The sequence below is a fragment of the Anopheles aquasalis genome, chromosome 2, assembly GCF_943734665.1.
Source record: "Anopheles aquasalis chromosome 2, idAnoAquaMG_Q_19, whole genome shotgun sequence".
NCBI classification, from domain to species: Eukaryota; Metazoa; Arthropoda; class Insecta; order Diptera; family Culicidae; genus Anopheles; species Anopheles aquasalis.
This window is the reverse complement of record NC_064877.1, coordinates 53,960,647-53,973,146: the sequence shown is the minus strand read 5'-3', so window position 1 is coordinate 53,973,146 and position 12,500 is coordinate 53,960,647. Positions and strand designations below refer to the sequence as shown.

General features: G+C 43.7%; 1 protein-coding gene across 1 annotated transcript in view; it reads right to left on the bottom strand.

Annotated features, from left to right (window-relative positions):
* The window catches only part of LOC126581624 (LIM/homeobox protein Lhx9-like), a 19,113-nt gene extending 7,375 nt beyond the window's left edge, over window positions 1-11,738 (bottom strand). Inside the window, exons 1-4 of the mRNA XM_050245418.1 lie at window positions 11,440-11,738; window positions 11,239-11,373; window positions 704-904; window positions 1-231 (exon numbers count right to left, since the gene is read on the bottom strand). The exon at window positions 1-231 is cut by the window's left edge and continues 119 nt beyond it. Of these exons, the coding sequence (XP_050101375.1) occupies window positions 1-231; window positions 704-904; window positions 11,239-11,373; window positions 11,440-11,516 (644 nt within the window). The 5' untranslated portion in view covers window positions 11,517-11,738. The remainder of the gene's footprint in view (window positions 232-703; window positions 905-11,238; window positions 11,374-11,439) is intronic.
* Window positions 11,739-12,500: the final 762 nt, after the last annotated feature.

Below are 12,500 nucleotides of genomic sequence, written 5' to 3'. Positions count from 1 at the left end.
GCCGATGTGGGAGGATGCTGGTGCTGTTCGTGGTGCTGCTGTTGGCCAGGACACTGGTTGGTATCGCCGACCAGCAAACCGGCCGGTGGTGGTTGAGGTGTGCCAAGCTTGCGCTTCCTCGGCCGTCCTTTCTGTGACGGTTGCACCGCGTGTCCCAGGGTGTGACCAGTTGGACCGACCGCCGATGTGGTCGTTACGGGGAAAAACTGCGGTGAAATGGTTTCTGGTTCACTGGTTTGGTGGTGGTGGTGATGGTGGGGAATGTGGGGGGGATCAGGGTATTCAAGAACATTCAAGGAAAGGAGCAGGATGTGTTATCAATGATCATCGGCGCGCGAAGTTCGTAAGGATTGTTGTTGAGTTAAAGGATGGACAAGGAAGGGGGGAGCGTGTGTGGTTCGTGTATGTGTGTACGTCACATACCAATAGAGAGGAAGAAGAAGAGCAAAAAGCGAGAAAAAGAGAGAGAGAGAGAAAGGGGATGATCATATTAAAGGAAGAGCGTCAAGATGCCCAGGACGTGATGCGGTCGTGAGTCGCGGGGATAAAGAAAGTGATTTTTATGCCAACCAACACATACACGAGGAAGGACAAACAGTCAGACACACATACAGACAGACAGGCAGGCATAATTGTTTGGTTAGTTTTAGTTTGGCGATCAACAACTGGATTGTCCACGGTGTTGCGGTGTTAGGGAGCTTACCTTAGGACATCGGATTCGTAGTGTTCGCCGCAGAAGACGCGACCATCGCGAATGCCGGCCGTATCGCCACCACGCAGCAGTTGACCGCAGACGAGGCAGGAGAAGCAGTTCACGTGGAATATGAGGTCCTTCGCACGCATCACCAGATCCGAGGCGCTGATACCGTTCCGACATCGGGCGCACCGGCGCGCTGAGAAGTGGCTGCAATGTTGGCAAATGTGGCAACAGGCACAGGAAGTTAGGAATATTCAGTGTTCAGTTGTATTTGATAGTTTAATGGTGACTTTTAGAGAATTAAAGAGAGTAATATTTGGTTCGCAAGTGTTGGAAAAACTAATGAGACAAAACCAATCATCGCGGCTTATGGAACGAAACTCTTGTCCTGTTTCTTTCATACAGTTATGGATAAGTTAATTAAAAGGATTAACAATGGAACTGATTAAACTAGTTCTAGTATCTAGTTTTGAAAGTTATCACTTTGTCTTCAAGTGCGGCCAAAGTTCGACAATTTCTTTAATACAAATTTGACGATTTTTTGTTGAACCAAATTGAACCCATAAGTTTAATTAAGAAAAAGTTTGTGTTCTACAATCAGCAGCACGACATACCGGTGGCGTAAAACTTTCATAATGAATAGAAACATAATTTAATACTGATATCAGACTATGATTTAGTATTCTTTTTTCACGTTTGAAATGCATAAAATACTGTCGAAGAGCTTAATAACTTTCGTTTTGGTAGATGTTACCTCAATTTATAATGAGGCACATAAAGCATTTACTCGTGTTCCTTCCTATTGCTTCTGTCGTGTTAGCAATATTTTTATTTCCTGTTTATTTTTTTGTTTAAATTTTAGCATCAATGCTCAACCTTCTGCTTTGATCCTGTATGCTTTCAACGTGCTTTGTAAATTATATTGGCAGCTACGTAACAAATTGGGGCCAACTAACGTTAAATCCTTTGTGTAACATGAACCTTATATACACCGTGTCCTGTATATTTTTTCATACACCTTCAATAATTTCTATTTTCATAAATAGCGGACCTTTTTCTTTAATCAGAGTGTTTTTTTAAGGAATCTTATAGTTATTATTTACAAAATATAGTTCTGCATTATTCCCAACTGTTTTTACAAGCTTCAATCGCCTCTTAAGTCCAACGCACGTGGCATGGACGACTTGCATAGGCATTTCAGCTCATTTTTTTTGACCAAACAAAACAGTCCAAAATCTCGTGAACTGGGAGGCGATTAATTCGGCGATAAAAATCTGATTAAATTTAAATCCCTACAACAGTTTTGAACCTAAATCGCTCCTCCGATGGCGCTCCATCTTGTTGGAACACATAATTGTCGTCCATGTGTAATCTTTCCAAGTTAAGTTTTACCACTCTCTCTAAAACAACTGTCTTATAAAACATTGATTTATATTTTTACCCTTTTCAATCAAAGATAACTTGCCGCGCTTGCAAATAACCCCCTAAACTATCACACTAGCCGCATTTTGAAAACCTAAGGATGTTCCTTTGGTTATCTGTTGTATCCTTAATGTTTCCGGGGCCCAAAATATGTGTACAGGTGTATGTATGGTTTCATCGTTACTAATATCTGATCACGAACAGAAAACAGACCAATCCAATTGTCAAAATGTTAAGTAAACTCTACAATTCGACAAGCAAATATTGATATTTGATTTAGGTGCTGTGAACATACCAAAATCGTCCAATACTTTTAACACTTTTTGTATGAGAATATATTGGACACGGAGTAGATGCTTTTTATTTAGAAAATCCATCGTTAACCGCTACATAAAGAGTATTCTCTTCCCGGTTTATAAGAAGTATTCTCTATGTAGAGCCATAAAGTCATAAAATCATCTCTGGAAACTAAAGAATATTTTTAGCAGTAATGCCGAATTGAAGCGCTCGACGGGTCAAAATGTCCCGTCTGGTAGTTCTAGTGTTAATTCCATTTAGCGATAGAAATCACGTTTGAAAGTAAGTCACTCTACAGGAAACCTGTCAAATTTACAAAAATGTCCAAAAAAGGAGAATAAAATGAAGTTCTCTTTCTCAGTTTGTTAACAATCGTTAAAATAGAAGTGCATTGAACATCAAAATCATCTTCATCAATTAACTGTATTATACCCTCTTGATTGAAAAGGTTTACATCTCTCTGGTAACTAACAACATAAATTGTACTTTAGCATTACCATTTTGATGGCAAATGTTTTGATGTTGAGAACGAACTATTGCTGTTTCTATCTTTGGAAGCAATAAAAGTCAACTATATTTGTAATGCCTGATGAAAACCTTATGCTACTTGATGCTTTTATGCATGTAAAGCATACAAAAAATGTAGTGTACGCTCCCAAAAGCAACTCAGCTGCTTTAACTTGTAGCGTGTGCTTCCTATTCCCACTAGTTCCAAAGCATTTTCATGCCTTTTTCCCTGGCACGTTATTCCGCAGAAGAAAAAAAAACCCCGGAACATGACTTCTCGAGAAACCGTTGAATCATCACGAACCTGTCCTGGTTTCTGCCATCACTTTTTTTTTCTGCACAGTACTGGTTCCCAAAATAATTTAACCGTTAACTCCCGTACCGGTTTCGCTAGGTTGGCCAGTGTCATCTCCAAAAAAGGACATGGCTCAGTTTGAAAGTGTTGAAAAATGTATGACCACGACCCGGCAAACGGTGGCATCAACGGACGCAACTGAACAGAGTGACTCAAACCCCTGGGCCCGCTTCTGTCCCGGAAGCCAGCATTGCATCTCGTCCGCAGAGATCCCCATTTCTGTTTCAACCAAACCACATCCATGACGAATGATTCATGTGTCCTGTTACAGTCCTGTTTTGGGGACATCGCAAACACATAAACGTGACCTGTGCGCCATGCACGAACCACGACGAGCGCGTGAGATGCGTCGTTTCTGCAGAATGGACTGGCTCCTCGTTACCCCCCCCCCCCCCCCCCCCCCATCGCGGTTTTTTTTCGCTGATGCCCTTGAGGTATTGGGCACAAAAGTCACAATAAATAGAATGGAATGGAAGCCATTACGGGCCACGAGAGAGCAAACAAAAAAAAAGGTTGAATCAAGTGAAGCAAAATTCACGATAAATCATGCGCATGCGATTCATTGGCGATTCATGTGCAGAAGCGAAGAAGTCAACCATCCGACGGACGGACGGACACGCTAACCCGTTTTCCAGCTGATATATCCCCCCCCCCCCCCCCCCCGGGCTCCAGCTCCTCCAATACACACATGATGGGCAGAGCAGTCTCGTCCTATCAGCATCGTGCGTCTTGTTTTTGTGGCGATTTCTTCGAAAAATTTCCCCATTGTATCACCAGCCCTAACGACACTTTTCGCATCTTTATCCTCGTATCTCCTCTCGGTCGACGTCTTTGGCATTGTCCGCAAGGGCGGCTGCTGGTGCTGCCACGGAACATTCTTGACCGTTCGCCACCGAGACACAAGTAGTTCAAGCTACTGCAGGCCTGCAGGCCGCTTTGCAAACAATGGTCCCCAGTGGAGCGCCTGTAACGGGCTTTTACCGCAATGCGAGAGATTCCCTTTTTGGGCACAATGCCTACCGAGGGCGAGTTCGAACGGAATCGAACGGGTGCATCCGTGTTTCGGTCCCGGCGAGAGACGATCACCGTACGTTCCTCGAAAATGCAATGAGCTGCAGCTCTTCTATCGACTTTCCTCGGTATTCGGGGTATTGGGGATCGAGTGGACGATCAATGCGCCATTTTGTCGCACCGAGCGACGAGCGAGGAAATGAAGACAAAAAGTCCAACGTCTTCGGCGTCGTCGTCGTTTGGTGCAGCTGCTTGTGCTGCAATCACTTCCGATCACCGGTCGGTCGGCGGGGACATTGAACAGAAACCAACCCCGGTGCTCGGTAGACGTTGGACTGGCGGGTGGATGGCAATGAAAACGTTTTGTCGCGATTGCAATCCACTACCGCACAATGTCGCGATGACAGCAAACATCTTGAATGCTTTCGTCGCGCTGCCAAAAAGCCCCAAGGAGTAGCAAGCCAAGACATTCGATGGGTCCTTCGATGCCTGCCGTTCGTTGGTTCGCTCGTTCGCAGAACGGTCCGAACGGAGTTTGGTGAAAACTTCTTGGAATCCATAAAGCTGTCGGTTGGTCGTTTTCAGGGCCAGGTTCGTTTATGTTCCACGGCCGGTCACACTCTCTCCCTCACTCTGTGCTTCCCCCCCGCTCCCTCTTGTATAGGGCGTTAGTTTTGAAAATGTTTTTCAAGGCCCAACGAGCAAGTCCCCAGCATCCTGGCTCGCCATCTCTCTTTTTATGTTTATGTATCCTTCACCCATTATCGGTCGGGGGAACCGTAACGACAGGTTTGTTTTCGAGGGAGCATGGTATGCCTTTCCTGGCGATTTTATTTTATTTGTTTCAAAAATTTATTCCAACAGAAGAAAGGGGAGGGGGGGGCATCGAGGACTTCGAGTAAACCGTTACGAGCCCCCACAAGACATGGTTGCAGAATGTGCAAAAGTTGCAGAAGAAGCTGCAAACCATCTTGAATCTCCAAAAATGTGCGATCGACGTGAGGGGGAATTGTGGAAACGGTTTCCATGACCATGGGGTGTTGTCATTCTGTCTGCTGCTTCTTGGCCGCATTTATCGGATTCGATCGCGTTGCAGCCGAATAAGAAGCAGAATGTCCGCGACCTTCTGTTCAATTCGATGTTTTGTTACATGGACATTGTCTTCGAAGGAACTACTTCGAATAAGGGTAAACACAAGTAGCATATAAGAGGAGTCTTTTTACTCAACCGAATTCAATAACTTTTGACACAAGTTAAGGAAATGTGTATGTTTCGATGAATGTTTTTGAGAGTGAAATTGCCAAATTCTATCGATGCTGTGAGAATTGTTTGTTGAATCTAAACTTCTTCTATAGTGTATTTTATGCCTGTAAACATCTTATACACTTAAATACTGTAATATACGAGAATGCTGATTTCAGGTGCGTGCAGGGCCGTCTCTAGCCTCTGGGGGGCCGTGGGCACATTGTATTACCGGGGCCCCTTTAGTTTTTGTCATTTGTAGCGCGTTCTTTTGATGTAGTTCAAGATTTTCACACACTAAAACCCCTTTACCATCTACGATAGTAACTTGCACCATTGTCCAGCTTCTTCCTTTCAAAATTTCTTTGGTTTCTGATTAGCAAATAACTCAAGCAATACATTTTTACAGGATTCTTTTGATTGTAGTTGGTTATAGATCTTAGCATCAACGAAATTTTGTAACTGAATAGAACTAAATATCCGATATTTATATTAATTAATGTTTTAGGGGGCTTCGGTAATTTCTGCCTTAAAAAAGGCTCATTTTTGAAGATTTTTTGTGACGTATCCTTCCCCTTTACTTTTTCAAGTGTATGGCATATTAAACTACAACATTTGAAGAATATGTAGTTCTTTTTGGGAAACATTTATTAAAAACTTCATCCACGGAATCACATTTATGAAGGTGCGTCTGCGAAAAGGTAATTTTTGGTGCATATCCAAGCTGCGTGATGCATTATCAGAAAAATATACTTCGATATTCTTTTGATCGATTATAAGTTTATCCTGGTAGCCCCGTTGACTTTTGTTTGAATTTCCTATTTTTCGATTTTTGCCAGATTTTTGAAGTTGGAAAAGTGATCACATTGATCAAACCAGGTTCGTCGCTTAAGTCTTAATGGCCAAGTCTTTTGATTCGCACCAAAAACAGTGCCTTCGTGTACGTAATGGGTCATCAGAAAAATAGAAATCAATAATCATTTAGATTATAAGTTTATCTAGGTAGCCCCGTCGAGTTTTTGTTGAATATCCTATTTTTCAATATTTGACAGATTTTTGAAGTTTATAAAGTGATAATTTTTGCGATTTTGCCAAAAAACGAGTCTTACATAATTATTTTAAAAAAAGTACTAACAATTTTTATGAAAACTCATCGAGACTACCTGTCAAAGAGTGTGCAGATTAGTTTTTACGGTATGATGGGCACCGACTTTGAAAACGTTGGTTTTGGGAAACGCTCTTCAAAGTAGCGAGCTGCATGGAGTCTTGTATGAAACGTTGATATTCAAAAATGTATAACTTTGTCTGTTTTGCTTCGATTGGCTCAAAAAATTTTCATAATACTCTTGCAAGGATTAGCTTTCAGAGAAAAATGTTAAAAATATGTTTCATAAAAAAAATTAAATACCAAAGTCCCCCCTTTAATAAGACATTTGGATTGCGTTTACTTGAGCTCGACTGAATTTCTTCAGTGTTAGGCCAATTAGTTCACGAAAGTTGGCTCAAAAAATGCGTTGGGCAAAATCAGGGAATCTACTTTGATTTTGTTGCCTTTGAATTATACTCAAACCGAATCCAAACACGCAGCGGTTTAGGGGTCTCCACCAGCGCGGGGCCCTGGGCATGTGCCCTTTGTGCCCAATGGGAAAGATGGCTTTGGGTGCGTGAAAGCAATTGGCTTTATATTCGAGATGGGCGATTTGCAGTAACATGCCAAGGCGAGTTGTATCCTAGAAATTGGTAAAAGATTCATCTACAATATCAAAGATCTGTACACGGTAAACACCCTATATTACACAATTGCTGCTAGACTGCTTCTGGAATACTACAGTATCTTTTGACTGCTGCACTACCTGCAGTTCATGCAGACAATTCACTAGCAGTACGGATTTGCTTTCAAATTTCAAAATTCATGTTCCTTCTTGCTATTTTGAGGCAAAAATTCGTAGTTCGTTTTTAGCCAATAATGTCAATGAAACCAACAAGTCGAATGATGGCCTGTTAGACCATAGATTTGACATAACTTTAGCCAGAACTATATTTGACTAAATTGATTTGCTTTGATAGTTCTTCTAATGTCTTATGAAGACAAATAAATAAAAAAGTATTGCTTTAAATAAAATATTAAATCGGGATGATGGTACTAAGAATTGTTGAAAGACATAATGTTGGTGTAACATGTAGGACCGAAGGCCGTTGAATTGATTACCAGCATGGTCAGGATTGTCAGTTAAAGATTAAGTGCAATGTCCTTGTGGGGGATTTTCCACGTAACTTAACTGTTCAAAATCGGCGTAAATCCGATTCTGCCGAAATTAATTAGCACTCGTGCGTCGGTTTCCGATACCGTTCCAAGACTCCCTCCTTTATTCTTCTTCTGTCCTCCTCCGCAAATTCGTCCAGTCATTCTTTCGCCCGGTTTAGAACCCACACTCCAGAACCCAAGCATGGTTTCAAAAACCCCATTTGCCTATTTGAATTCACCACCCATTTGCCTATTTGAATTTCAAACATTAACCTTATCTTCAAGAAATATTAAATTGACTATAGTTAAACACATTTGAAGGCTGAATTTTGACATGGATTCGACGAATAATGCAACAATATGTATTTGAGATACGGGCGCATAGCAATGGTAATGAAATGAAAACGAAGAACTTGGGAGTAGACTCTTTTCAATATTTTTCAAAATCATACATAATCGAATATAATCGAAGAGAATCTATTGTTAATTAATTGGAAGTAAGATCACCTGGAACCATCAACAGACTTAAGAGCCAAATAGCTTATGTAACACCCGTTTCTTTTATTAGATTCTCTAGTAGGTTTTGTTTGACCGCAACTAGAGTGTTTAAAATTGCTTTAAATATCTATAAATATTTCAATTGCCTTATTTATCAAGGAATATGATTGCTATGTTCAGTGCTAAGCTCTTGCTTGCTTAATTGCTACCCAATGCTGGTTTTGTGAACAGTTTAGAAACGAAAACTTCAACTAATGAAACAGAGAATCATATCCAACATTTTGTCACAAAAAAGTTTATCCAAAGAAAAACCCCATCCCTACAAGCGAAACGCGTACAGCATAAGATGAAGAAGGTCGTGCGTTGCGTTCCAGCTCCCGCCTCGGACAACGACGCACTCGACACTCGCAACAAGTTGTCGCTACGTTCCACGTGCATTCTACCAGGCGGGCGAATAGCGTGAGGATTGCGTGAGTAACGGCAACTATTCGTCGCATGATTTAAATGGCCATGTTTCGCCATTCACCCGCCGAGTGTCCGGATGCCGAGCACGACGGTGACGACGGTGGTCACGTCATAGCCACGGAGCGATGACAATTTTATGGAAATCTCAACCGGGAACGGAGGCACCGGCAAAGCACGTGCATCGCACGGTACGTCAAAGTCCCGGCCGGTGGTCCCGGCCCCTGCCTGGACAGCCTGGGTGGCAACATTCACCATCGGCCGGACAGTTGGTTCACTTGTTCCGGGAATCGTACCGGGGATTAATATGCAACCAGTTGGCCACGGTCCCGATATCACCGGTGGCTCATCTCTCACCACTCTGCCGTCTGTTATTCTCTGTTCTCGCATGGATACTCGCAACTCAAACTTGAGCGAACCTCAGAAGCGTAGCAGAAATCTGATGAAACCCAAACGGAACGGAACGGAACGGAACGGAACGGTGGCACAGCATCCGTGTCGGTTTGCAATTGGTGTGTGCGCAACCACCACGCTCTCTCTCTCTCTCTCCTGGGTCTCTCGGTCTCTTCCTTTCGAGTCTTTTTTTTCCTCTTATTTGTCACGTACCACCCTCATATCTGGGTCACACATCTTAGAAGGTCCCTGCGGTCCCTGGACTCCGTAGCTCCGTTGGCCAATGCTGACAGCATGCAAGCCCGTGTCTTCACAGAAGGCACGATGGACACACAGAGCTGCACACCAGAGGACAGCAGTTGCGATGAATGATTCGATAAAGGGGAATGGGGTGGCTGCAATCATCCCCTATCCTATGGCCGTGGCTTCCGGTGCAAATCGTTACCAACACCGACGCCTACGCCTCGCTCGTTCGCTTTTCACTCCGTGACGGTCCCTCCAAGGGACGAGACCGACGAATGGTCATGCAAATTGTTGCCACCTTCCTGTGTGGGCCACACCCCCGCCTTTGGGGTGGTTACCAGGCGTCTCCATGGGGTTGGATTTGAATGCGCTCGGTCGTTCCTAGGAATATCGTCGTGGTGTCTGGTGGTCTCGACTCTCGCGTAAAATGAAGCGTTGAAGTTTGCAAATGATCACTGTACTTCCTGAATCCGCTTCCGTTCCGTTCTATCTTTCTCGTTGAATTCTCGATTCTGCTTCATCTCGAGCTCGAAGCGAACGGAACCGAACCACCATTCCCGGTGACCTGCCATGATTCTCTTTTATCAAGTATCCACTTCTGTGTTGCTGAAAGGCTTGACTCCTCTCCTCTCTCTCTCTCTCTCTCTCTCTGGTTCTCTGGTAGCCTTCAGCAGAATTCAATCAATCCGGTTCTGACAACGGTTGGTGCGCGGAAGCTTCTTGGGGAAGCGAGCAAACCGAAAAATCAATGAAAAGAAGATCTCTCCCTCTCTCCTCTCGGGTTGAAAAAGAAGCACTTGAACATGTTCACAGGTCAGAATACACCTGGAAAACTGGAAAGGAAAGAATGGTCCCAGGGTATGTCCTGTCGCGACAAGCAGCGCAACAAATAAGAAATGCACATAACAAAGATACCCTCCTCGCTCTCTCTCTCTCTCTGTCTATCTGTGGTCTTCCTGCCCTCTTAGGACTGGGTTGATTGAATGGAAGAGTCAGTAGCAAACGACTGATACCACACAATGCTCCACGGATGATTTCTATTTGCTTTTCTCCGCGGGCCCCCGGTTTTTGCTGCTCGTGAATTTTGGAGATTGTATTTGCGTTTCAGAGCATGATGCTGAGTACTGGAATCCGGGCGGTAAGGCGAGTGATTTGCATTTGGAATAAATTTATGAGATGTCATTGGATCTTTATGATTATGAGTCATTGGGTGTACGGTGGTCGTGTTGTGTTACCGAAGCCATTATGCTTGGCAAGCAAAATCCTGGAATTGAATGGAATGACGCTTGAGGTACCGCGAGGTAGGAGTTGGTCAAAGGCGGTTGGATTGTTTATTTTTAGTAACCTCTCCCTCTCTGTTCTGCTCTCTTGGGACATCTTCATTTTGATGACGTGCAGATGAGTGCTCCCCGATAAATGGTGGAAAATGAATGAATGGATCAGCATTAAACATTTATGCTCGACCAGCAACCACTTTATAGCTTTAGTGTTTTCCTTCTCATTGTTACCATTCATTATACTACCTCGGTGACGGGGATGAATGTTCCCAGAAAGCATTCTCAACCGTTCGTTACATTTAAATATTTCATCGAAGTAACCCGATTGGCCGTTAAAGCGGACATTTGCCTTCCATCGTAATTACTCATAATTGCGTTGGCTGCGTGCAGCACAAATGGTTGACCAGTAAATGAGTGTGTCCATTAATAGCGACTCCCAGGACGATATTTGTCTGGCAGACAGTGGCTCCATACCGACCTGCATACCGCCTTATGACCTTCGCCGCCTTTAATGAGACCCGCCACCGGAAATTGGAAACTCTCCTCTCCTCTCCTCTCCTCCGCTCTTCTCTTCGGCACATCCACTTACCGGTAATAGTCGTCCTTGCAGTAGATGTTGCCCTCACGCGAGTAGCAGCTCAGCTCCGCTTCCAGGTTGTGCAGACATTTGCAACATCGGAGGCACTGGTTGTGCCACGCTCGGTCCGCCACGAGGAGGTAGTATCTGGAGGGTCAGAGGGAGAAGAGGTCATTTACGGTTTGCGAATAATGCGTCCGAGGGGTCACATACCGGTCTCGGATGGGGCTACCACAGCCAGCACATTTCTCCGGTGCCATCGCTTCGCTCGCCATAAGATCCTTCAGCATGGTTCCGGTGCGTGCGGTTGCGGTTGCGGCTCTAGACGCGACGGTTTTCAGTTTGAATTCCAAGCACTCGGCACTCGGTACAGTTCGATCAAACGGCTCGCTCACGGCTCATCACAAGATGGTCACAAGTTCCATGGATGCTTTCGGTGGATTGCGAAGGTCGAAATACCGGAAGTGCATCGAGGAACGGGGTGCCGGGTTTGGTTCAGTTATGGGTGTTGCACGAACGGTTTGAACGGAGGCCTCTTGTCGGCCTTTTTTTGTTTTGTGGTTTTTGTTTTCAATTTCACTAAACTGTGCCACGATGCGAGGTAATTCCAATTATGCTAAACGTAAACACATTAGTGTCCATGGTCCCTGTGGACTGTTTTGTCGCCGGTTCTCGCACGAGTCGGGTGTTTCCTGTTCATCTGTTCACGAGAAGAAGCGTATTTTGTAGAGAAATGCCTGGTATGGCAGGTGAAGAAGCATCTTCTGAATGAGCAAGGCGAAAACATTTTTCTTTTTATCGCCCATATTTCGATGCAGCTAAAGTATTTCTTTATAGACTTTACTTCATTCTTAGAGTTGTTCTTGCGAAAATCATTTCCAAATGGCAATTAGGAGCTTTCAGTTTCCAATTGTCAGCCGTTGGCATTATCCTGGTAGGGAAAGGTCTCGAGAGTAACGTTCAGACGTCATTTCCATTCATCTGAAATGTTTGTCTGGCTTTCGTGTGCAGTCAAATCGTTTCTTGGGATTCTTTTAGTGTTTCTGCGAGTTTGAGATAATCTGTCAAGATAATTGCTCAAGGTAAGATAAAAGATAATTTGGGGTCTAATTGTTACCTGAATTCATATCGGATCATATCGGAAACTGATAAAGTCCCTTTCCACATGTAATTTACAGAACTCAATTATCAGTCATGGTTTATTTTTTATCACCTTTCCAAACTTGTCTCTTTTTTTATGCATACGTTACATTGGAAAACTTCCGTCCCTCGTA